Here is a 23199-nt window from a genome sequence, read left to right on the forward strand (position 1 = left end):
CATCTTTACTTATTGAGCAACGATTTTTTTTAAATTAGTGTTTTATTAGTGTTAATTTGTTTATTGAAATAAAATTTAAAAATTATTGTTTCCATAACAATTTTTTTATTTTTATCTTTTAAGATTTATTTTGTTTTAGAATTTCATAAACTCATTACAGTAGATCTTACTAATATATTTTTATTTTTATTTAATATAATTTTGTTCATATAATTTAAAATTTAAAATTATAAAATTTTTAAATTAAAATTTAAATAAATATAATTTAATTAATAACTTAATTTTAATTTAATAAAAATAAACGTATTCCTATTATTATATTTATATGATTAATTATATTTATTCGATTTAAAAAAAATAACTATTTAAAATTATTAATTATAAATTAAAAAATTAATATACTCATATTATTTTTAGTACAATTACGTTTATAATACTCTCTAATAATTTGGTGAATCAACAGTATATAAAGTTTTTAATTATTTAATAAATTAATACTCCATATATTTTTATTTTTAAATTAGTTTTTTGCAATTAAAATTTCTATTATTTTTTTTATATTTATTTTACCTCTTCTGTTTGAAATTAAAAAATTCTTTATATTTATTTTATCTCATAGCTCTCTTTTTCAAATTTCACTTCTAACCAAATCTATCACCGCTGTTTACCACTGTCACCGGTGTCTTGTTCGACGTTAGATGTCATTCATCATTTTCTATTCTTCTATTCTTGATATGTTTTTAAACTATCTTCAAATTTTGTCTCTATTTTAATTATTCCGGTATTCTATTTTAAAATAGTGTAAGAAATCAATTGAAAACTTTTAAACTATAAATACTTAACTACAAATTTAGTAAAATTATAAAAGCTGACAAAGTGATTTAACCTTAAACTGAATACTAAATAATGTATTTGGATCTATTAAAACCAAATACAAATTTCTTCTTTTAAATTAATAAAACAGCCTTGATTATATAACTAGTATTTTTGTCATTTTAAAATGATCTAAAAATGTATCGTAATTTTTTAAAATTAAATTTAAATTTTAATATTATAATTTAATTAAAAAACAATAATCTTAAAAGGATATTTAGTCTTTTCAAGATTAATTTTAAATAGTATATTTTCATTTTTTTAATATCTAGGACAAATTCTAATTTTTAAACCATTTGAAAAGACCATTAATACTAAATAAATATTTTAGACTTTTAAATTTTAATGTTATTCTTTAAAAAGAGTATTTTTATCGTTTTAAAATATAATATAAATTTTTAATTTTTAAAATAATTAAATAACTCTAATCTTAAAAAAACATTTTACTATTTTTGTCTTTTTAAATTTTATTACAAATTTATTTTACTTTTTTTGAAATTAAATTAAATTTTCTGTTACTTTTAAATGATATTTTAATCTTCTCATATCAATTCTAAAAAAATATTCGTCTTTTTATTTTTTTTTTAATTTTATAATAATCTAATATCAAATCAAAATAATAATGGCCCAGATTTATTTTATCGCACAAAATTATGAAAAACCCCTAGCTCAAATTAATTTGTTTTTAGTATACTAGTCCATTAGCCCAACACAAAAATAAATGCAAATAATAATGATAAAAACAAACAAAATACAACTTTGTTATTTATTTTGTTTATGGAGTTTCATACTCCAAAAGTTATAAGGAGCATTTAATCGGGTCCCATCTTACATGCGGGTTGAGAATCTCAACTTTAATCTTATCTGCATTCTAAAGTTCTAAATTTTATTCTACCCGATCCTCTAAAAATTTTTCAAGTAAATATAAAATTTGACTATTCCAAATTTTATACATATTAATAAAATAGAAATTAAAAATTAAATTTAAATTAAAATTAAAAATAATAAAATTTTAAAAAAATTTAACATAAAATTACAAATAATATGATCATCAACTAGTTTAGTAGTTATTTCAAATTTTTATAAAAAGATTGTGAATTTAACATTCACTTTTTTTCATTATATACATAACTTAAAATATATATTATATAATATATTAGGGATACGAGTAGGGTTATAACCTGAACCCATATCCTACCTTATTCGGAAATGGATCATTTCCAATTTTTTTAACACTTGACAAGATACAGTGTGATTTTCCACCTTTAATTCTATAACTGGAACCAGAAATAAATAAGAGAGAGTAATGAATGGTTAGATTAAGCACTGGATATCATTCGTGAGGATCCACTCCTACCTTACTCGCAGGCAAACTCGCACTGCACCCTACCTTACCTGCAGCGAATTGGGTGGACAACCCTACTCGAACGGATATATATAAGATATATATTATCAGCCCTACGAATAGGGTATATATTGCTAGCCCTACCTATATCCTAGTTGTAGTTGACTTCTTTTTCCTCATCTTAACGCAAACCTATGTATAGCTTACACCAGTAGGTTCTACGCAGTGACCTTTTAGTTTTAGGTTCTACAGATGATAGTAGTGAAGGCAGCACTAGAAAACCAATTAAGACTTCGTTCCTTTTAAGATAGTCTTTTACTGGGTTTTAATTCCCACTTAAATGCCCTATAAATATAATCTAATAAGGATAGTAGTTTGCAACTTTTCATAAGCCTTAAGTTCTGGCTTAGTAAAATTTGTATTTTTAAAAGTAGATTCTTAAAATTAGTTTTCAGAGGCATTTTTAAAATGTATAAATTCATTTTTATGGATACTTTAAAAAGTATCTTTAATTGTTAAAAATTGAAAGCTGAAAGCATATTTGTGGTAGATTGTGGTTGATGAGTTTGCATGTATTATCTCGAACTTGAGATTTGTTTAAGCAAATTCAAACCGTTTATCACTTAGACCAATCTCCGTTGATCGTGTAGTCTTTTCGATTTATAAAATATAAAATAATTTTTTTTGAATTTTTCTCTTGTCATGTACACTATTCATTCGCACACTATGGGTGTGTTTGAGAAACTCGTTAAAAGAGAAGAAGCATGTTTAGACTTCTTGAAAGCTTCAATTTTTGGTTTGGCAAACTTTTTTTCCATTAACACAGAAGTGATTTCGCTGCCAAAACCAACGTTTACAAGAAGCAACTATTTTAGCTTCTACGTTTTACCAACGGGCTTTTGACCATGGATACTACCATGTATTTATCTTTTACCAATTTTATCCTTCATGTATGTTATTATATTATTTATAAAATTGTTATTTCTATTTATATGAGCTCTATTTTTCTATTTTTTATTTTTTTAACTGTTTGTTTGATATTATACACTTTTATAATTATGATTTTTGTGTATTATGTTTGTTATTATCTTTTTATAATATAATTTATTGATTCTATTAGGTAAAGTAAATTAAACAAAAATTTAACTATAAATAATAATAATAGTAAAAAATTATAGCATACTAAAAAAAGAGTACTAAAAATACTAAAAATATACTAATAAAAAGATCTTCAAGAATTTTTATATTTATTTCAATTACTATAAAGTAAATATTTATTTTTTAATTATTTTTAGTACTCTCTTTTATAATTGTAATTCTCATATACTATGTTTTAGTGTAATTTTTTATAATATAGATTATGCTTCCAGTAAAAAAATAAATTAAATAAAAAATTAATCGTAGATAATAATAAAATTATAAACGTTGGATTAATATTAAGAATACGATTATTGAGAGTACTAGAATAAGAATACGATGTAAAAAAAATATTAAAGTACATTTTTAGTTATGTAACGGCCTGGCCCAAACTTCAGCGGGTCGACCCGGCTTGAGCACTACCCAACCCGGACGGTTGGGCGAAGCGTTCCCAGACCGACTCTGACACGCGTCATGCACAGCTCATCCGCAGCTGTGAGGAAACGCCTTGGAGAAAGTGGGCCTACCCCCACAGGGCCCACGTCTGACACGATATATAAGGGGAAGGACAGCCCTTCCCCCAAGGTACGTCACACTTTCCCACCTAACCATTTCCCCGCCTGCACACTAGCTGACTAGAGCGTCGGAGTGTCCTTGCAGGTGGCACCCCCCCTTTTTTCCACAACAAGAGCTCGGCTACCCGGCACCTCCGAACCCCGCGAGATCCTGATCAAAGCGTTCTCATCTCCTCCAACGAACCACCCGAACCATCCGGAAGTCCTCTTCACGAACATTGGCGCCGTCTGTGGGAAACGCTTAAATGGAAGTCGCGCTGAGTCCCGGAGACCAAGCCCGAGGAGCCGGAGCGGAGGGGGCAGCCTCCGTCGCCTCACTAAGGGGGCGGCGGAGGTCCCCCCGACAACACACAGAACAGCACACGAGGACACGACCCTTCGGGGGAACGGGCGGTGACAGTGCCATAATAATGCAGGAGCTACGCCATAGGGTCCAGAACCTAGAGCGACAGTTGGGCAACCAGGAGCGGGACGGACGAACCACCGATCCCAGCTACACCCCATCCCCTGAAAGCGAAGAGGGAGACTCCCACCGAAGCCGCCCGCGGCGTACCCCCGCATCCCGAACGGAAGCGGAGAGCACGCGCGAGGAGTCTCTGATCCCGAGAAGACGAAATGACACGATCATCTACTCCCGGGGCAGGTTAACCCGCCAAGCGACACGAGATCGCGAAGACGGGGAAGGGAGATCCACGAGGACACGACAACCTGTGATAATGGGCGCCACCCCATTCCACCGATCTATCCTCGAAGTCCGGTTGCCGAAACACTTCGACAAACCAACGGACATGAGGTACGACGGAACTCAAGACCCTCTAGAACACCTCACGGCCTTCGAGGCCAGGATGAACCTGAAGGGAGTAGGGGACGAGGTAAGATGCCGTGCCTTCCCGGTAACCTTAGCGGGACCCGCGATCAGGTGGTTTAACGGCCTCCCGCAGGGATCCATCTACAGTTTCTCGGACATCAGCCGTGCATTCCTGGCCCAATTTACAACACGAATAGCAAAGGCAAAGCACCCGATCAACCTTCTGGGGGTAACCCAGAGACAAGGAGAGCCGACCAGGAGGTACCTGGATCGGTTCAACGATGAATGCTTAGAAATCGACGGCCTAACCGATTCGGTGGCCAGTCTTTGCCTGACGAACGGCCTCCTCAACGAGAACTTCCGAAAACATCTTACCACGAAATCGGTTTGGATGATGCACGAGATCCAGACGGTAGCCAAAAAGTACATAAATGACGAGGAAGTCAGCCGAGTTGTGGCTGCCAACAAACGGCAGTCCAGCTACAATCAACCCCGGCAACAGGGCAACGGGGAAAGGCTAAAGGAACGAACCAGGGAAGAGGCGCCAAACAAGGCGCCAAGGACATTCCCCCGAGTCGGGAAATTCACCAACTACACTCCGCTCACTCTTCCCATCGTGGAAGTTTACCAACAAATAGCCGAGAAAGGAATCCTGCCGAAGCCCCGACCACTCAAGGACCGCACTGGAGGGAACAAAAACCTCTATTGCGATTACCACAAAGGCTACGGTCACCTAACGCAGGACTGTTTTGACCTAAAAGATGCACTAGAACAAGCGATAAGGGAAGGTAAACTAGCAGCATTCTCCCACTTAATCAGGGAGCCAATGAGACGTTATCGCGACCAAGACGAAGAAGGCAAAAGCCGTTCGGCAAAGCGACGACAAGAACCAGAAGACGGAGATCACGGCCTCACTGTGATAAACGTGGTGACGGCCAAAAACGCCGCACCAAGATCCATATCGGCACACAAGAAAGACGCAAAGATATTGTCGATCTCCTCCTCGTCGACGCGAAACTCTAAGAAGCCTCCATTCATTTCTTTCGGCCCGGAAGACCTATGGTTCGACGACGCCCCGGAAAATCCACCCATGGTCATCACGGCCAGAGTGGGAACCGGTCTCGTCAAACGCATCCTTGTTGACACTGGGGCGGACTCGAACATCATGTTCCGCAATGTATTCGACGCACTGGGACTAAGGGACGCCGATTTGACGACTCACCAACACGGGGTCATTGGGTTGGGCGACCATTTCATCAAACCAGACGGAGTAATATCCCTGCCAATCTCAGTGGGACAATCCCAGGGCCGAAGATCGGCGATGGCCGAGTTCGTGATCCTCCGAGACTCCACCGCCTATAATATCATCTTGGGAAGGAAGACGATCAACGATTTCGAGGCCATAATCAACACAAAGCTGCTAGTCATGAAGTTCGTTACCGATGACGGATCTATAGGGTCCGTAAGAGGAGACCTTGAGACGGCGGTCGCTTGTGACAATGCCAGCCTCTCCCTAAGAAAGAAGTCCAAGGAGGCGTCCGGCGTGTTCCTAGCCGACCTAGATGCCAGAGTAGACGACAAACCCAGTCCGGAACCAGAAGGGGATCTGGAGAAGTTCATGATCGGCGACGCGGAGGAAAGATTCACGTTCGTCAACAAGAACCTCCCGCACGAGTTGAAGGAGCCCTTGGTCGAAATGATAAGAGCCAATAGGGACTTGTTCGCCTGGACACCGGCCGACATGCCGGGCATAGACCCAAAAATTATGTCGCATCATTTAGCCGTCAAGGCGGAAGCACGTCCAGTAGCCCAACGGAGGAGAAAAATGTCGGCGGAGAGGGCAGAGGAGGTGGCCAAGCAGACGGCTAGCCTCCTAGAAGCAGGTTTTATTCGACATGGCTCTCGAATGTAGTTCTGGTAAAAAAGCACAACGGCAAGTGGAGAATGTGCGTAGACTACTCTGACCTCAACAAAGCATGTCCCAAGGATTGCTTCCCCCTCCCTAACATAGACGCACTCGTCGATGCTGCGGCGGGATACCGATATCTGAGCTTCATGGACGCCTACTCCGGTTACAACCAGATACCGATGCACCGTCCAGACGAAGACAAGACGGCGTTCATAACGCTGAGGGGAACTTTCTGTTATAAGGTGATGCCATTCGGCCTAAAAAATGCAGGGGCAACTTACCAAAGGCTAATGAATAGGATATTCCACGACCTCATAGGGAAGACAGTTGAAGTCTACGTGGACGACATCCTCGCGAAAACAACACGACCTGACGACCTCCTGAACGATCTGGCGAGTGTATTCGCGTCCCTTCGACAACATGGCATGAGGCTGAACCCCCTCAAGTGTGCTTTCGCCATGGAAGCTGGAAAATTCCTCGAATTCATGATAACTCAAAGAGGGGTAGAAGCCAACCCGGAGAAGTGCCAGGCGATACTCCAAATGAAGAGCCCAGGCAGTATCAAGGACGTCCAAAGGTTGGCAGGACAGCTGGCCTCATTATCACGATTTCTCGGAGCGTCGGCAATAAAGGCCTTACCATTCTTTAACCTCATGAAGAAAGGAATAGCGTTCGAGTGGACGCCCGCATGCGAGGAAGCCTTTCGGCACTTTAAGGAAATCCTGGCGGCACCCCCGGTCCTCGGGAAGCCAAAGTACGGGGAGCCATTATACCTGTACCTCGCCATAACAGGAGAAGCCCTGGCCGCAGTTTTGGTACGAGAAGAAGGGAGGGTGCAATAACCAGTCTATTTTGTCAGCAGGGCCCTACAAGGGGCAGAGTTGAGATATAACAAATTGGAAAAGCTAGCTCTGGCACTCCTGACCTCTTCGCGGAGGTTAAAGCAATACTTCCAAAGTCACCAGATTGTCGTAAGAACGGACCAGGGGATCCGGCAAGTGCTCCAAAAACCCGACTTGGCGGGAAGAATGATGACCTAGTCCATTGAACTTTCCCAATATGACGTATGATACGAACCCCGGCAAGCCATCAAAGCGCAGGCGATGGCAGATTTTCTAGTAGAAGTAGCGGGGGATCCGGTCGAAGACACGAACACACGGTGGAAGCTCCACGTAGACGGAGCCTCCAACCAAACGTTCGGGGGCGCCGGGATAATCCTGGAAAGCCCAGCTGGAGTCGTGTATGAACAGTCAATTAAGTTCAAATTCCCCGTTTCAAATAACCAAGCAGAGTACGAAGCCCTTATAGGAGGCTTAACCTTAGCAGCAGAAGTCGGGGCAACGAGGTTGGAGATATGCAGCGATTCGCAAATCGTCACCTCCCAAGTGAACGGGAGCTATCAAGCTAGGGACTCGCTGTTACAGAAATACTTGGAAAAAGTCAAGGACTTGAGCTGAAAGTTTGAAGAAGTCACGATCCAGCACGTTCCGAGAGAAAAGAACACATGGGCAGACCTCTTGTCGAAATTAGCTAGCACCAAACCGGGAGAGGGCAACCGATCTCTAATCCAGGGAAAGATGAAAGAGCCGGCAGTCACACTACACCTCTCGAAGCTAAACCCCTCCTGGTTGGATCCCATTATCGACTTCTTAGAAAACGGCAAGCTCCCCGACAACGAAAAAGATGTCAAAAGGCTAAGAAGGGAAGCCGCCAGATATGCCATCATCTAGGGTCAGCTGTTCAGGAAAGGATTCAATCATCCCCTACTGAAGTGTTTGCACCCCGACCAGACGGATTACGTCCTCAGGGAAGTCCATGAAGGATGCTGCGGCCACCATATAGGAGGCAAAGCCCTAGCGAGGAAGTTAATCCGAGCCGGATATTATTGGCCATCGATGATGGCTGACTGCAAGGAATTTGTTAAGAAGTGTGTCAAGTGCCAAGAAAACACCAACTTCCATCGTGCGCCAGCCTCTGAGCTCAGCTTGCTAACGTCCTCTCGACCGTTCTCGCTATGGGGAGTCGACCTCTTAGGACCTTTTCCCGTCGGCCCGGGGCAAGTCAAATACCTTATAGTCGCTATCGACTACTACACAAAATGGATAGAGGCCGAACCACTAGCCAGCATATCCTCGTCCAATTGCAGGAAATTCATGTGGAGACAAGTCATAACACGATTTGGTATCCCGGAAGTCGTCATCTCGGACAATGGGACACAGTTCACCGACAAGAAGTTCACAGAATTCCTCACAGGCCTGGGCATAAAGCAGAGATTCTCCTCGGTGGAACACCCACAGACAAACGGGCAGGTCGAGTCCGCAAATAAGATCATCCTGCTAGGGCTCAAGAAGCGGCTGGATAACAAGAAAGGCGCTTGGGCCGACGAGCTCGCCTCGGTCCTCTGGTCCTACCGAACAACTGAGCAATCCTCCACTAAAGAGACACCCTTCCGACTAACGTACGGGTCAGATGCAGTGATACCCGTAGAGATCGGGGAGCCGAGCCCACGATTACTCCTGAAGGGAGTAGAGGAAACTGTCGAGAAGGACCTGATAGAAGAAACCAGGGAAATGGCCCATCTGGTTGAAGCGGCGCTAAAACAAAGAATGGCCTTACGCTACAATGCCAAAGCGCTCAAAAGAAAGTTCGAAGAAAATGACCTCGTCCTGAGGCGTAACGACGTCGGCCCATCTACCCCGGGAGAAGGCAAACTAGCAGCGAACTGGGAAGGACCATACCGAATCAAAGAGGTAATTGGTAGAGGAGCATACAAGCTAGAAAGACTCAACGGCAAAGAGGTCCCGAGGACATGGAATGCAGATAACTTAAGAAGGATTTATTCCTAAGCCATTTATTTTGTAATAGCACTTCAATGTCCTTACAATGATTGAACTTGTCCAATTACCACATGCTATATTTGCCTATGTTATCTCATTATTTCTAACTTTTTGAGCGACCACTATGAAAACAAGGATACGCGGCCTCGGGACTGATCACCCCGGGAGCCCCTCAGATCAAAAACACGATAAACGACCATAACAAGAAAGAACGCCATAAACGGCAAACGCGAGAAAACGGAAACGCGAGTAAATCAACAGCAAGTAAAACAAGAAATTAAACGTGCGGGCAAACGATCCCATAAGCCCATTAACGGGCACCAAAAGTCGCAGTACAAAGGTTCAACAAAAAGAAGAATTCGATAGTACAAACACTATTTCTTCGGCATATCAGCAATCTTCCCATCCTTGATGGTCTTGAAAACACCAATTGCCGACACGTCAAAATCCGGAGAAACAATCTTCACTAGAGCTTTGAGGGCATCTTCAGTCATGAAAATTGCGTTCTTGCCCTGCTCCTTAACCTCCTTGTGCTTTTGCTTGAACAACTCGGCCTCCTCCCGAGCAGCCTTGGCGGCTGCCACCGCTTCGTCCCGCTCTTTCTCCAGAACGGACACCCGACCTTGCGCGGCACTCAATTGGCTCCTCAAGGTCATCTCCTGCTCCGTTAAACGAGATACAGAGGCGTCGGTAGTTTTCAATTTCTCCTCTGCCGAAGCAGTCTTTTTCTCGGCGGCGTCAAGCTTATTCCCCGCTTCAACCAACTGATCCTGAAGTGTTTTAACTTGGGTTTTGTACTTGTTCTTGGCATCAACCACAGATTCAAGCTTCCGACGAAGCGAGGCCATACCAGAGAGTTCAAACTCAGCCTTTCGGGCTATGGCCGCGCCGCGAAGGAGGGTGCAGTACATCCACCGAGCCTGCCCCGAGAGGTCGGTGCCATGGAAATGATCCTCTGTGCCCGGAAGCAGGTGGGCATCTATGAACGTCCCAGCGTCAAAATTCCTTTCCATGACAATCAAAACCCCCTCGGGACTAGACTGTGACCTCTGTCTCTTGGGAGTAGGGATGACGGACAGCTCTTCCTTTTCCTCCCGACGTGAGGAAGACGAGTGCCCAGGAATAGGAATTTCTGGAGGAATTGGGGGTGCGGAAGTCGGGGTGGCGGCCTTCGTGGACGCGTCGACGTCGGGAGGAGGCATTTCTGGAGGAACCGTCGCCTGCTGTCCTCCAGTCTCCTCACCCTCGTCGTCCTGAGGAAAGGTTTGATACAAGTTATCCATGCTGGTCACTTCGGCAGAATGTCCTACTACAGACAACAAATTGAAAAATGAACAAGTTAGTGGAAGCAGCAATGGAACATTTAAACAAGCGACTACACGACAAGAGAAACTCACGGATATAATCTCGGGCGGCCTCCCGATTACCCATGAGGAGATGAGGATTCACATTGTTTCTCCCAAGAACCGCCCACAATATGTCGGCTATCCGCCGATCCACAGCCGACATCCCTTTATAAGTAACCTTGATAAAAGGATTAGACCCCGCCCCGAAGCTCCAATACGTCGGGATGAGGCGCTCCTTTTCCAAAGACAACCAAAAAGGGTGATGACCCTTGACCGGGCGGACCTTAAAATACTTGTCCTTGAACCCATGGTAAGAGTCCTCGAACAAACCAAAGATCCTCCGGCCTTGGGCAGACCGAAAGGACATGAACCCTTTCTTGTGTTTCCCTTCCTTCGAAGGGTTCGTTAGATTAAAGAAAAAGAGGAAGACGTCGACAGAGATCGGCAGCTCTAAGTACTCGCACACCATCTCGAAGCAGCGGATGGAAGCCCAGCTGTTCGGATGTAATTGAGATGGTGCCACCGAAATTCGATTTAGGAGGCTCATCTGAAAGGGGAAAAAGGGGATGCGAACCCCAACCTGAGTGAACATGGCCTTGTAAAACCAGATCCAATCGGCAACCCGGGGGGCATTAAAATTAATCTCATAAAGTCGCTCGTGAGGGGCGGGGACATAAACGTCATAGTTCGCCTCCTCGTCGGTACCCCCACAAAGATACTCGGCCTGGCGAAATTCCGTGAGCTCCTCCTCACCCATCTGATTGGGAGAGTTCATGAGGTCGGAAACCACCCACGCATACGGGTCATAACCCGCGGCGGAGCTAGAAGCTCAGCTAACAACACGAGGCATACCTACAGTGGGGGCACCGCACGGTTAGTCCGTGAGGTCGGAAGCCAGGAAAAATCCAAAGAAACCCCACGTGCCATGACCACAAGGGGGACCAAACAAAACCGAGACCAGAACAATAACGCAATCCCCCCATGGCACACCATAGTCGATAAAAAGAAAATGCGTCTATGAAAATGCGTCCATGAACAACAAGAAAGAGCAAGCACAGGAAAAATGCTTATAACAAACATGCAAACAACCATTGAAGCAGAAGGAAAAAGTGGTTACCTAGATGATCGAGAAAATTCAGACAAGAACGAAGCGTGCTGGAGCAATGAGAAGAACTTCTAAGTGATGGGAGCGCAGGAAGAAGGAAGAAGCAATATGATCAGAAAAGCAAGTAGAAGAAGAGCAAAACGTAAAACTGTTTAAAACTGCTTTAGTGGAAGCGCGAAAGGCCTGGGGGCAGAACTGTCTTTACACGCATGGGTTTTTTCAATCCTTAATGAGCATTTAATGCCCCTCGCGAGAAATGAGGCGACAAAAGAACGCCCTGAATTGCGAACGGGCACGCATACGAGTAGCGCGTCTCCCACACGAACGATCGACCTCGCGACAACAGAGAGAGAAAGAACTCGCCTCCAACGACCCATACGGTCGATTGTCGGCGGTGGGGGCACTGTAACGGCCTGGCCCAAACTTTAGCGGGTCGACCCGGCTTGAGCACTACCCGACCCGGACGGTTGAGCGAAGCGTTCCCAAACCGACTCTGACACGCGTCATGCACAGCTCATCCGTAGCTGTGAGGAAACGCCTTGGAGAAAGTGGGCCTACCCCCACAGGGCCCACGTCTGACACGATATATAAGGGGAAGGACAGCCCTTCCCCCAAGGTACGTCACACTTTTCCACCTAACTATTTCCCCGCTTGCACACTAGCTGACTAGAGCGTCGGAGTGTCCTTGCAGGTGGCACCCCCCTTTTTTCCACAACAAGAGCTCGGCTACCCGGCACCTCCGAACCCCGCGAGATCCTGATCAAAGCGTTCTCATCTCCTCCAACGAACCACCCGAACCATCCGGAAGTCCTCTTCACGAACAAGTTAATACTTAAAAATGTAACATATTTGATTAAATATTCTTTTATATATATATATATATATATATATATATATATCTAAAATTTATATTGTTTTATTTTTATTTAAAAATATATTTTTATCTATTTTTATATGTTATTTTTATTTTAGTAAGTAAATATTAATTTTATTATAAAATTAACTAATAAAATCTATTTAAATATCTAAATTAAAATGATAGGATAATATAAAAAAATTATTTAAGTTGAGGTCTATTTTAGTAATTTTTATCTAAAAGTAATTTTGAATAGTATAAACCAAACAACATTTATTTTAGAATAATCAATTTTGATATAAAAATTACCAAACATAAATCACTTTAACACAAACTTACTTTTTATCAAAATCAAGGTACTGAACTCCATTTAAGGGTTTGTCGCTGGCCAGTGGATTGCTGCATGCACAAGGCGGGATTCGAACCCCCAACACTTGCTTAAGCAGACTAGTAAACTAACCACTAGACCAACCCATCTTGGTTATATATATATGTGTATGTGTTATATCTAAATTAGGTCTCAAACTGCAATATTTGTATTTCTCAAGAGTCTTTCCAAAAAGTTGTATCAAATTGGGCTGTTATTAGATATTTTGTCCCCATCCATCGCATCACTATTCGTTGGGCTTTGAAAAGTGATAAATGATTATATTATCTCTTACGCCATTAAATTTGTGGTTGAGCTTTGGAAAAAATGAATCTTTTTAATTTTTTTAACAATTAAAAGAGTAATATATAATTTTTTATCATTAATTTTATAAATGAAACAAAAAAAATGAGAAAAAGAATAATAAAAAATTAAAGATCACATTTACTCTTTCAATTTTTTTTAACAATTAAAAGAATTTATTTCCAGCTTTTGGGTAATAAATTACCATTGACAAAGTTTGTTATCTCTTAGACAGTCATACCCAGATTCAAATCCTAAAAATGGTAGGGTTGTAATTGGTGTATGTGGGTAAGTGAGCGTATGTGAGTAATAGTGTATGACTTAAAAAAATTACTAATTAAATTTAAATTTTTTAAAATGAAAAGTTTGATAAAGGGTTTAATTGTTTGAAGGTACATATTAGAATTTACAAGTGATAGTAATTAGTGGCTAAGAGAAGGAGAGATTGAATCTTAGCCCATTTTTTTTTTGTTTGAGAACGCTTTTTACCTTTTAGAGAACCTTCAGGAGATTTTTCTGCTTTTTGTCTCGTCACTGGTTAAGAGATTTTTTCTTTTTGTCTCGTAATCGATGAAGAGATATTTTTTAATTTTGTCTCCTATGCAACAGAAACAGCAATGGAGTAGAAGAGAAAGAGAGATTCACACCAAGAAGTATCCTGGTTCAGCTGCTAAGTGCAATACAGCCTACGTCCAGTCTTCATCACAACAGTGACGAAATTTCACTATAATCAACCTGATTACAGACACCAATTCTTCCCTAGGAACTACCCTTCCTATCCCGGACAAGTCCAAAATCTATTCCCAATCCTAAACTTGACTTGGTCACCTACCAAGCTTTTCAACTGCTAAGTGCTAACCCAACTTACAAGGGATTTCCATAGAATCATGATACACAACACATAGATGTCCAAAGGACCTCTAAGACACCTATGGCCTTTTCTTTAATTTTGTACAGTCTGCCTTTTTTCACTCACTGGATTTTTTTTACAAACTTCACTGTTTACCTTTTTCACCATGAGACTCAGACAGACAAAACTAAAGAAAATACAAAATGAAACACATTGAAGAAGAAGATCTTCTGTTAGCTTGGGAAGCTATGAGAACTCTGTGCTTTCTATCCTTGTCTCAAGCCTTGGCCATTTGCCCTTATTATAGAAGGGGAAGCTTCCAAGGTTAAAACGGTTCAACCGAGCCAACTTCTTCTTCTTCAACACCAAAACCAGTTCGCACAGAGAGAGAAGAGAGGGAACCAAAAGTTAAAACCAACATGCAATTACCTCTCTCTCATTCCTTCTCATCAAACTTCATTAATCTGAGCCTTCCATCTTGACTTGGTCCCCAAGAAGGATTTCTGACCCTTGATGAACACTTGATCCTTGACAGCTCCATCTGCTACACTTCTGCTTCCTCCTCCACGTAGTTACAGTAGCTACCTTCTGTGATGGATGAAGAAAAAGTAGAAACGAGCTTCACCTAACAGATCTTCCTCTCTGGCTGAAACAGATTGCAACCATTTTTGGCATTTTTGCACAAAGTTGAATATTATCATCACATTGGGCTTGTTTAATTTTTGACCCAGTCACAAAATCTGCATACACCAAAATTGTTAATCAACCAATTTATCATCACAATACAATTAAGTTACCAATTATGTATTTTAATCCCTTTTTAATTAATGTTTGATCATCATAATAATTTAGAGTTTTTCAAACTCAACAATCTCCCCCTTGATGACAAATATTATTAAAAATGAATTGAAAAAGGGTAAGGATTAAGAGTACTCCCTTGAAGGTTTTGGATCCTCCCCTTTTCTTTGTCACATAGCTCCCCTTAATATGTGCCATTTTATTAGAGGAAGCATTACCTGTAACATTCTTAAAACCAAGCTTAAAGCTATAATGTATTCAAGATGTGAAATATTAAAAAATGTTATACGAAAGATGTTATACGGAACAGAAAATTCATTAAATTCTTGGCATCAGCAATGGTTCGGACATGGTTTCAACGTCCCTTGCCACTAAATACCTGTTCTCGCTCTTTGGTCGCCTCTGATAACCGAGATGCGATAGTCATCAGGGTTTGGGATTTGGAGTTTGGAGTTTAGGGTTTAGGGTTCAGCCGCACGCGCTCTAAAATGGATCGACCAAACATTGTCATTTTTTCGGTGCGAGTTTACTAGGGTTTTCTAAAGTTTTTAAGGTTTTCTTGAATTCTTTAGGGTTTTCTAGGGTCTTATAGGGTTTTTAGGGTTTTCTAGGTTTTTTAAGGATTTCTATAGTTTTTTAGGATTTTCTAGGGGATTTATAAAATTTTCTAGGGTTTTCTAGGGTTTTTTAGGGTTTTTAAGGTTTTCTAGTGTTCTCTAGGATTTTTTAGGGTTTTCTAGGGTTATCTAGGGTTTTCTAGGATTTCCTAGGGTTTTCTAGAATTTTTAGGATTTTCTAGGGTTGTTTTGGGTTTTCTAGAGTATTCTAGGGTTATCTAGCATTTTCTAGGATTTTTACGGTTTTCTAGGTATTTTTAGGCTTTTCTAAGATTTTCTATGATTTTCTAGAATTTTCTAGAATTTTTAAGATGTTCTAGGGTTTTTTGGAATTTCTAGGGATTTTTAGTATTTTTTTGGGTTTTCTAGGGTTATCCAAGGTTTTCTAGGGTTATCTAGGATAATCTAGAGTTTTCAAGGGTTATCTGGGATTTTCTAGGGTTTTCTTGAATTCTCTAGGATTTTTTCAGGGGTTTCTTGCGTTCTTTAGGGTTTTCTAAGATTTTCTAGGTGTTCTAGTATTTTCTAGGGTTTTCTAGGGTTTATAAGATTCTCTAGGGGTTTCCTGAGTTTTTTAGGGTTTTTAAAATATTTCTAGGTTTTTAGGGTTTTCTAGCGTCTTTTAGGGTTTTCTAGGGTTTTTAGGGTACTTAGGGTTTTTAGGATTTTCTAGGGTTCTCTAGGATTTTTTAGGGTTATCTAAGGTTTTCTTGGATTTTTTGGATTTTCTAGGGTTTTTCAGGATTTTCTAGAGTTTTGTTTGGGTTTTCTAAGTTTTTTTGGGGTTTTTTTGGGTTTTCTAGGGTTTGCTAAGATTTTTTAGTGTTTTCTATGGGCTTTTTAGGGTTTTTAGGATTTTCAAGGGTTTTCTAAGATTTTCTAGGATTTACTATGGTTATCTTGCATTTTCTAGGGTGTTTTAGAATTTTCAAAGATTTTTTAGGATTATCTAGGAATTTTTAGTATTTTCTAGGATTTTTTATGGTTTTCTAAGGCTTTTAGAATTTTCTAGGATTTTTTAGGGTTTTTAGGGTTATCTAGGATTTTTTGGGGGTACTTAGGGTTTTCTAGAGATTTTAGGAATTGAGTAAAGTATTGTTTTTGTCCCCAACGTTTGGAGTAAGTCCTATAATTGTCCCTAACGTTTCATTCGTCCTATTTATATCGCCAACATTCCAAAACCGATTCAATGTTACCCTCCCGTTAACTCCACTGATGGAACACTAACGAAGCTGCCTACGTGAACGCCTAACGTGGGTAACCCCAAATGTGTGTATTGACACGAGTCTCCCTTCACGCGTAATGTTTTCTTTTAGCATACAAAACGCTTGCATTCAAAGGAGAGAAAGAAAAACGTAACACTTCATATTCCACACTCCCTGAACCCTATCATGTTTTTCTCCTCTGTTCTTTGCGCTCGATTACACTGGAAGAATTCGGATTGAAGCGAGTTCGTGTTTTGGTATTCCCTACACATGAGAGCATTACCCCGTCTTGGTACTAAAAACTTTGAAACGGAACAAAGTGAAAAGGTATGTGCAATCTATGTTTGATTTTTGTTTGAAAGGAATAGTTCATGCAAGTAAAGAGGTTAATACATAGGGTTTCTGTGATTGCAATGTTATTGTTGTTAGGGTTTGGGGTTGTTGATGTTAGTAGAATGTTTTTATGTACCCTTTCTGTCCTGCACATTGATTACCATTATTTTATGATGTTTGAAACTTGTAATAGAAAAAGTAGCAGAAGAGATGAGTTATTTTAGTGTAAAAATTTATCACCAGGGGAGATTTCGGCTTGAAGAAGGTGCTGTTAGGTATTTGGGTGGGGAGACGTCCATTGTAGACTACTGTGATGAGGAGGAATGGAGGTTGATTAAGGTGTATGAAATAGTGAGTAGAAAGGGATATTTGAAGAAGGATATCGCTGCGATGTGGTTTAAAGTTGTGAATGTTGGGTTAAAGGAAGGATTGACCATGCTTAAAAATGACAAAGATGAAATGGATATGGCAAGAATTGGGGTGAAGGATGATATGGTTGAGGTTTATGTTGTTCACAAGACAAGTAAAGTAAGAGAAGATGTGCAACCTGGACAAATTACTGCTCTTGCTGAAAAAGGTGATGAGGCTGGGCCTGGCCCAATTATTGTGTATGAAGGCCCTGGTGTTGGGCTTAGTTCAAAGCCAGCTACTAATGGGCCTACTGAAGTGGAAGAGGTTGGGCCCATGAGTGAGGGATCATGTGAGGTTGTTGGAAGTTCTGATGCTGTTGAAGAAGAATAGGAAGGGAGTGAGACCTCTGATGATGATGACTATGAACCTAGGGGAGTGAAAGTTCATGGAGTTCTGATTCAATATCTGGGAATGCATCAGATCAGACTCTTGGTAGTTGATATGCGAAATTGTGATCAATACTTTTCACAACTCAAATAATCCCCGGTAATGAATCCAAAAAAACTTGGTGTTCAATACCATGGCATAAACACAACTTCGCACAACTAACCAGCAAGTGTACTGGGTCGTCCAAGTAATAAACCTTACGCGAGTAAGGGTCGATCCCACAGAGATTGTTGGTATGAAGCAAGCTATGGTCACCTTGTAAATCTTAGTCAGGCAAACTCAAATGGATATGGGTGATATACGAATAAAACATAAAGATAAAGATAGAGATACTTATGTAATTCATTGGTGGGAATTTCAGATAAGCGTATGAAGATGTTTGGTCCCTTCCGTCTCTCTGCTTTCCTACTGTCTTCATCCAATCCTTCTTACTCCTTTCCATGGCAAGCTTATGCAAGGGTTTCATCGTTGTCAGTGGCTACCTCCCATCCTCTCAGTGGAAATGTTCAACGCACCCTGTCACGGCACGGCTATCCATCTGTCGGTTCTCAATCAGGCCGGAATAGAATCCAGTGATTCTTTTGCGTCTGTCACTAACGCCCCGCCCTCAGGAGTTTGAAGCTCGTCACAGTCATTCAATCATTGAATCCTACTCAGAATACCACAGACAAGGTTAGACCTTCCGGATTCTCTTGAATGCCGCCATCAGTTCTAGCCTATACCACGAAGACTCTGATCCCACGGAATGGCTGGCTCGGTTGTCAGGCGAGTGCTCGATTGTTAGGCGATCAACCATGCATCGTGTATCAGGAATCCAAGAGATATTCACCCAATCGAAGGTAGAACGGAGGTGGTTGTCAGTCACACGTTCATAGGTGAGAATGATGATGAGTGTCACGGATCATCACATTCATCAAGTTGAAGAACAAGTGATATCTTAGAACAAGAACAAGCGGAATTGAATAGAAGAACAATAGGAATTGCATTAATACTCGAGGTACAGCAGAGCTCCACACCTTAATCTATGGTGTGTAGAAACTCCACCATTGAAAATACACAAGAACAAGGTCTAGGCATGGCCGTATGGCCAGCCTCTCAAAGAGGGTTCAATCATAAAAACATGATCAAAAGATGAAAATACAATAGTAAAAGGTCCTACTTATAGAGAACTAGTAGCCTAGGATTTACAGAGATGAGTAAATGACATAAAAATCCACTTCCGGGCCCACTTGGTGTGTGCTTGGGCTGAGCATTGAAGCATTTTCGTGTAGAGACTTCCCTTGGAGTTAAACGCCAGCTTTTGTGCCAGTTTGGGCGTTTAACTCCCATTCTTGTGCCAGTTCCGGCATTTTATGCCAGAATTCTTGAGCTGACTTGAAATGCCTGTTTGGGCCATCAAATCTCAGGCAAAGTATAGACTATTATACATTACTGGAAAGCCCAGAATGTCTACTTTCCAACGCAATTAAGAGCGCACCAATTAGGCTTCTGTAGCTCCAGAAAATCCACTTCGAGTGCAGGAAGGTCAGAATCCAACAGCATCTGCAGTCCTTTTTAGTCTCTGAATCAGATTTTTGCTCAGGTCCCTCAATTTCAGCCAGAAAATACCTGAAATCACAGAAAAACACACAAACTCATAGTAAAGTCCAGAAAAGTGAATTTTAACTAAAAACTAATAAAAATATACTAAAAACTAACTAGATCATACTAAAAACATACTAAAAACAATGCCAAAAAGCGTACAAATTATCCGCTCATCACAACACCAAACTTAAATTGTTGCTTGTCCTCAAGCAACTGAAAATCAAATAAGATAAAAAGAAGAGAATATGCAATGAATTTCAAAAACATCTAAGAAGATCAGTATTGATTAGATGAGCGGGGCTTTTAGCTTTTTGCCTCTGAATAGTTTTGGCATCTCACTCTATCCTTTGAAATTCAGAATGATTGGCTTCTTTAGGAACTCAGAATCCAGATAGTGTTATTGATTCTCCTAGTTAAGTATGATGATTCTTGAACACAGCTACTTATTGAGTCTTGGCTGTGGCCCAAAGCACTCTGTCTTCCAGTATTACCACCGGATACATACATGCCACAGACACATAATTGGGTGAACCTTTTCAGATTGTGACTCAGCTTTGCTAGAGTCCCCAATTAGAGGTGTCCAGGGTTCTTAAGCACACTCTTTTTGCCTTGGATCACAACTTTATTTCTTTCTTTTTCTTTTTCTCCTTTTTCTTTTTCTTTTTCTTTCTCTTTTTTTTTCGAATTTTTTTTTGTATTCACTGCTTTTTCTTGCTTCAAGAATCATTTTTATGATTTTTCAGATCCTCAATAACATGTCTCTTTTTTCATCATTCTTTCAAGAGCCAACATTCATGAACCACAAATTCAAAAGACATATGCACTGTTTAAGCATACATTCAGAAAACAAAAGCATTGCCACCACATCAAAATAATTAAACTGTTATAAAATTCAAAATTCATGCAATTTTTATCTTTTTCAATTAAGAACATTTTTTATTTAAGAGAGGTGATGGATTCATAGGACATTCATAACTTTGAGGCATAGACACTAAGACACTAATGATCACAAGACACAAACATAGATAAACATAAGCACTAAAATTCGAAAAACAGGAAAATAAAGAACAAGGAAATTAAAGAACGGGTCCACCTTAGTGATGGCAGCTTGTTCTTCCTCTTGAAGATCCTATGGAGTGCTTGAGCTCCTCAATGTCTCTTCCTTGTCTTTGTTGCTCCTCTCTCATGATTCTTTGATCTTCTCTAATTTCATGGAGGAGAATGGAATGTTCTTGGTGCTCCACCCTTAGTTGTCCCATGTTGGAACTCAATTCTCCTAGGGAGGTGTTTAGTTGCTCCCAATAGTTTTGTGGAGGAAAGTGCATCCCTTGAGGAATCTCAGGGATCTCATGATGAGTGGGATCTCTTGTGTGCTCCATCCTTTTCTTAGTGATGGGCTTGTCCTCATCAATGGGGATGTCTCCCTCAATGTCAACTCCAACCGAATAACAGAGGTGACAAATGAGATGAGGGAAGACTAACCTTGCCAAGGTAGAGGACTTGTCCGCCACCTTATAAAGTTCTTGAGCTATAACCTCATGAACTTCTATTTCTTCTCCAATCATGATGCTATGAATCATGATAGCCCGGTCTATAGTAACTTCGGACCGGTTGCTAGTGGGAATGATTGAGCGTTGGATAAACTCTAACCATCCTCTAGGCACGGGCTTGAGGTCATGCCTTCTCAATTGAACCGGCTTCCCTCTTGAATCTCTCTTCCATTGGGCGCCCTCTTCACAAATGTCTATGAGGACTTGGTCCAACCTTTGATCAAAGTTGACCCTTCTAGTGTAAGGATGTTCATCTCCTTGCATCATGGGCAAGTTGAATGCCAACCTTACATTTTCCGGACTAAAATCTAAGTATTTCCCCCGAACCATAGTAAGCCAATTCTTTGGATCCGGGTTCACACTTTGATCATGGTTCTTGGTGATCCATGCATTGGCATAGAACTCTTGAACCATTAAGATTCCGACTTGTTGAATGGGGTTGGTAAGAACTTCCCAACCTCTTCTTCGGATCTCATGTCAGATCTCCGGATATTCACCCTTTTTGAGTTTGAAAGGGACCTCGGGGATCACCTTTTTCAAGGCCACAACTTCATAGAAGTGGTCTTGATGCACCCTTGAGATGAATCTCTCCATCTCCCATGACTCGGAGGTGGAAGCTCTTGCCTTCCCTTTCCTCTTTCTAGAGGTTTCTCCGGCCTTGGATGCCATAAATGGTTATGGAAAAACAAAAAGCAATGCTTTTACCACACCAAACTTAAAAGGTTTGCTCGTCCTCGAGCAAAAGAAGAAAGAAGAGAGTAGAAGAAGAAGAAATGAGAAAGAAGGGAATGGCTTTGTGTTCGGCCAAAAAGGGGAAGAAGAGGTGTTTAGGTTGTGTGAAAATGAAGGAGTGAAGATGGATTTATATAGGAGTGGGGGGGGGGCTCATGGTTCGGTCATGTATGGGTGGGTTTGGGAGGGAAAGTGGTTTGAATTTGAAGGGTGAGGTAGGTGGGATTTTATGAAGGATGGATGTGAGTGGTGAAGAGAAAGATGGGATTTGATAGGTGAAGGGTTTTTGGGGAAGAGAGAGAGGTGTAGGGTAGGTGGGGATCCTGTGGGGTCCACAGATCCTGAGGTGTCAAGGAAAAGTCATCCCTGCACCAAATGGCACGCAAAAATGCATTTTTAGCCAATTCTGGCGTTAAACGCCGGGCTGTGCCCATTTCTGGCGTTTAACGCCAAGTGCTTGCCCTTTTCTGGCGTTTAACGCCAGTCTGGTGCCCCTTTCTGGCGTTAAACGCCCCGAATGGTGCCAGACTGGGCGTTAAACGCCCATCTGCTAACCTTACTAGCGTTTAAACGCCAGCAGGATCTTCCTCCAGGGTATGCTATTTTTCTTTCTGTTTTTGCTTTTTCAATTGATTTTATGACTTCTCATGATCATCAACCTACAGAAAACATAAAATAACAAAGAAAAATATATAAAATATAACATTAGGTTGCCTCCCAACAAGCGCTTCTTTAATGTCAGTAGCTTGACAGAGGGCTCTCATGGAGCCTCAAAGATGCTCAGAGCAATGTTGGAACCTCCCAACACCAAACTTAGAGTTTGAATGTGGGGGTTCAACACCAAACTTAGAGTTTAACTGTGGGGGCTCTGTTTGACTCTGTTTTGAGAGAAGCTTTTCATGCTTCCTCTCCATGATGACAGAGGGATATCCTTGAGCCTTAAACACAAAGGATTTTTCATTCACTTGAATGATCAATTCTCCTCTATCAACATCAATCACAGCCTTTGCTGTGGCTAGGAAGGGTCTGCCAAGGATGATGGATTCATCCATGCACTTCCCAGTCTCTAGGACTATGAAATCAGCAGGGATGTAATGGTCTTCAACCTTTACCAGAACATCCTCTACAAGTCCATAAGCTTGTTTTCTTGAGTTGTCTGCCATCTCTAGTGAGATTTTTGCAGCTTGCACCTCAAAGATCCCTAGCTTCTCCATTACAGAGAGAGGCATGAGGTTTACACTTGACCCTAGGTCACACAAGGCCTTCTTGAA

At 40.9% G+C, this 23199-nt stretch overlaps 1 protein-coding gene across 1 annotated transcript; it reads left to right on the forward strand.

Moving 5' to 3' along the window:
• Positions 1–7750: 7750 nt before the first annotated feature.
• On the forward strand, positions 7751–8104 carry LOC140179952 (uncharacterized). The gene has a single exon (XM_072220269.1). It carries the CDS (start codon positions 7751–7753, stop codon positions 8102–8104), a length of 354 nt encoding a protein of 117 aa, XP_072076370.1.
• The last annotated feature ends 15095 nt before the right edge of the window (positions 8105–23199 follow it).

The sequence above is a fragment of the Arachis hypogaea genome, chromosome 1 (genome assembly GCF_003086295.3).
Source record: "Arachis hypogaea cultivar Tifrunner chromosome 1, arahy.Tifrunner.gnm2.J5K5, whole genome shotgun sequence".
NCBI lineage: Eukaryota > Viridiplantae > Streptophyta > Magnoliopsida > Fabales > Fabaceae > Arachis > Arachis hypogaea.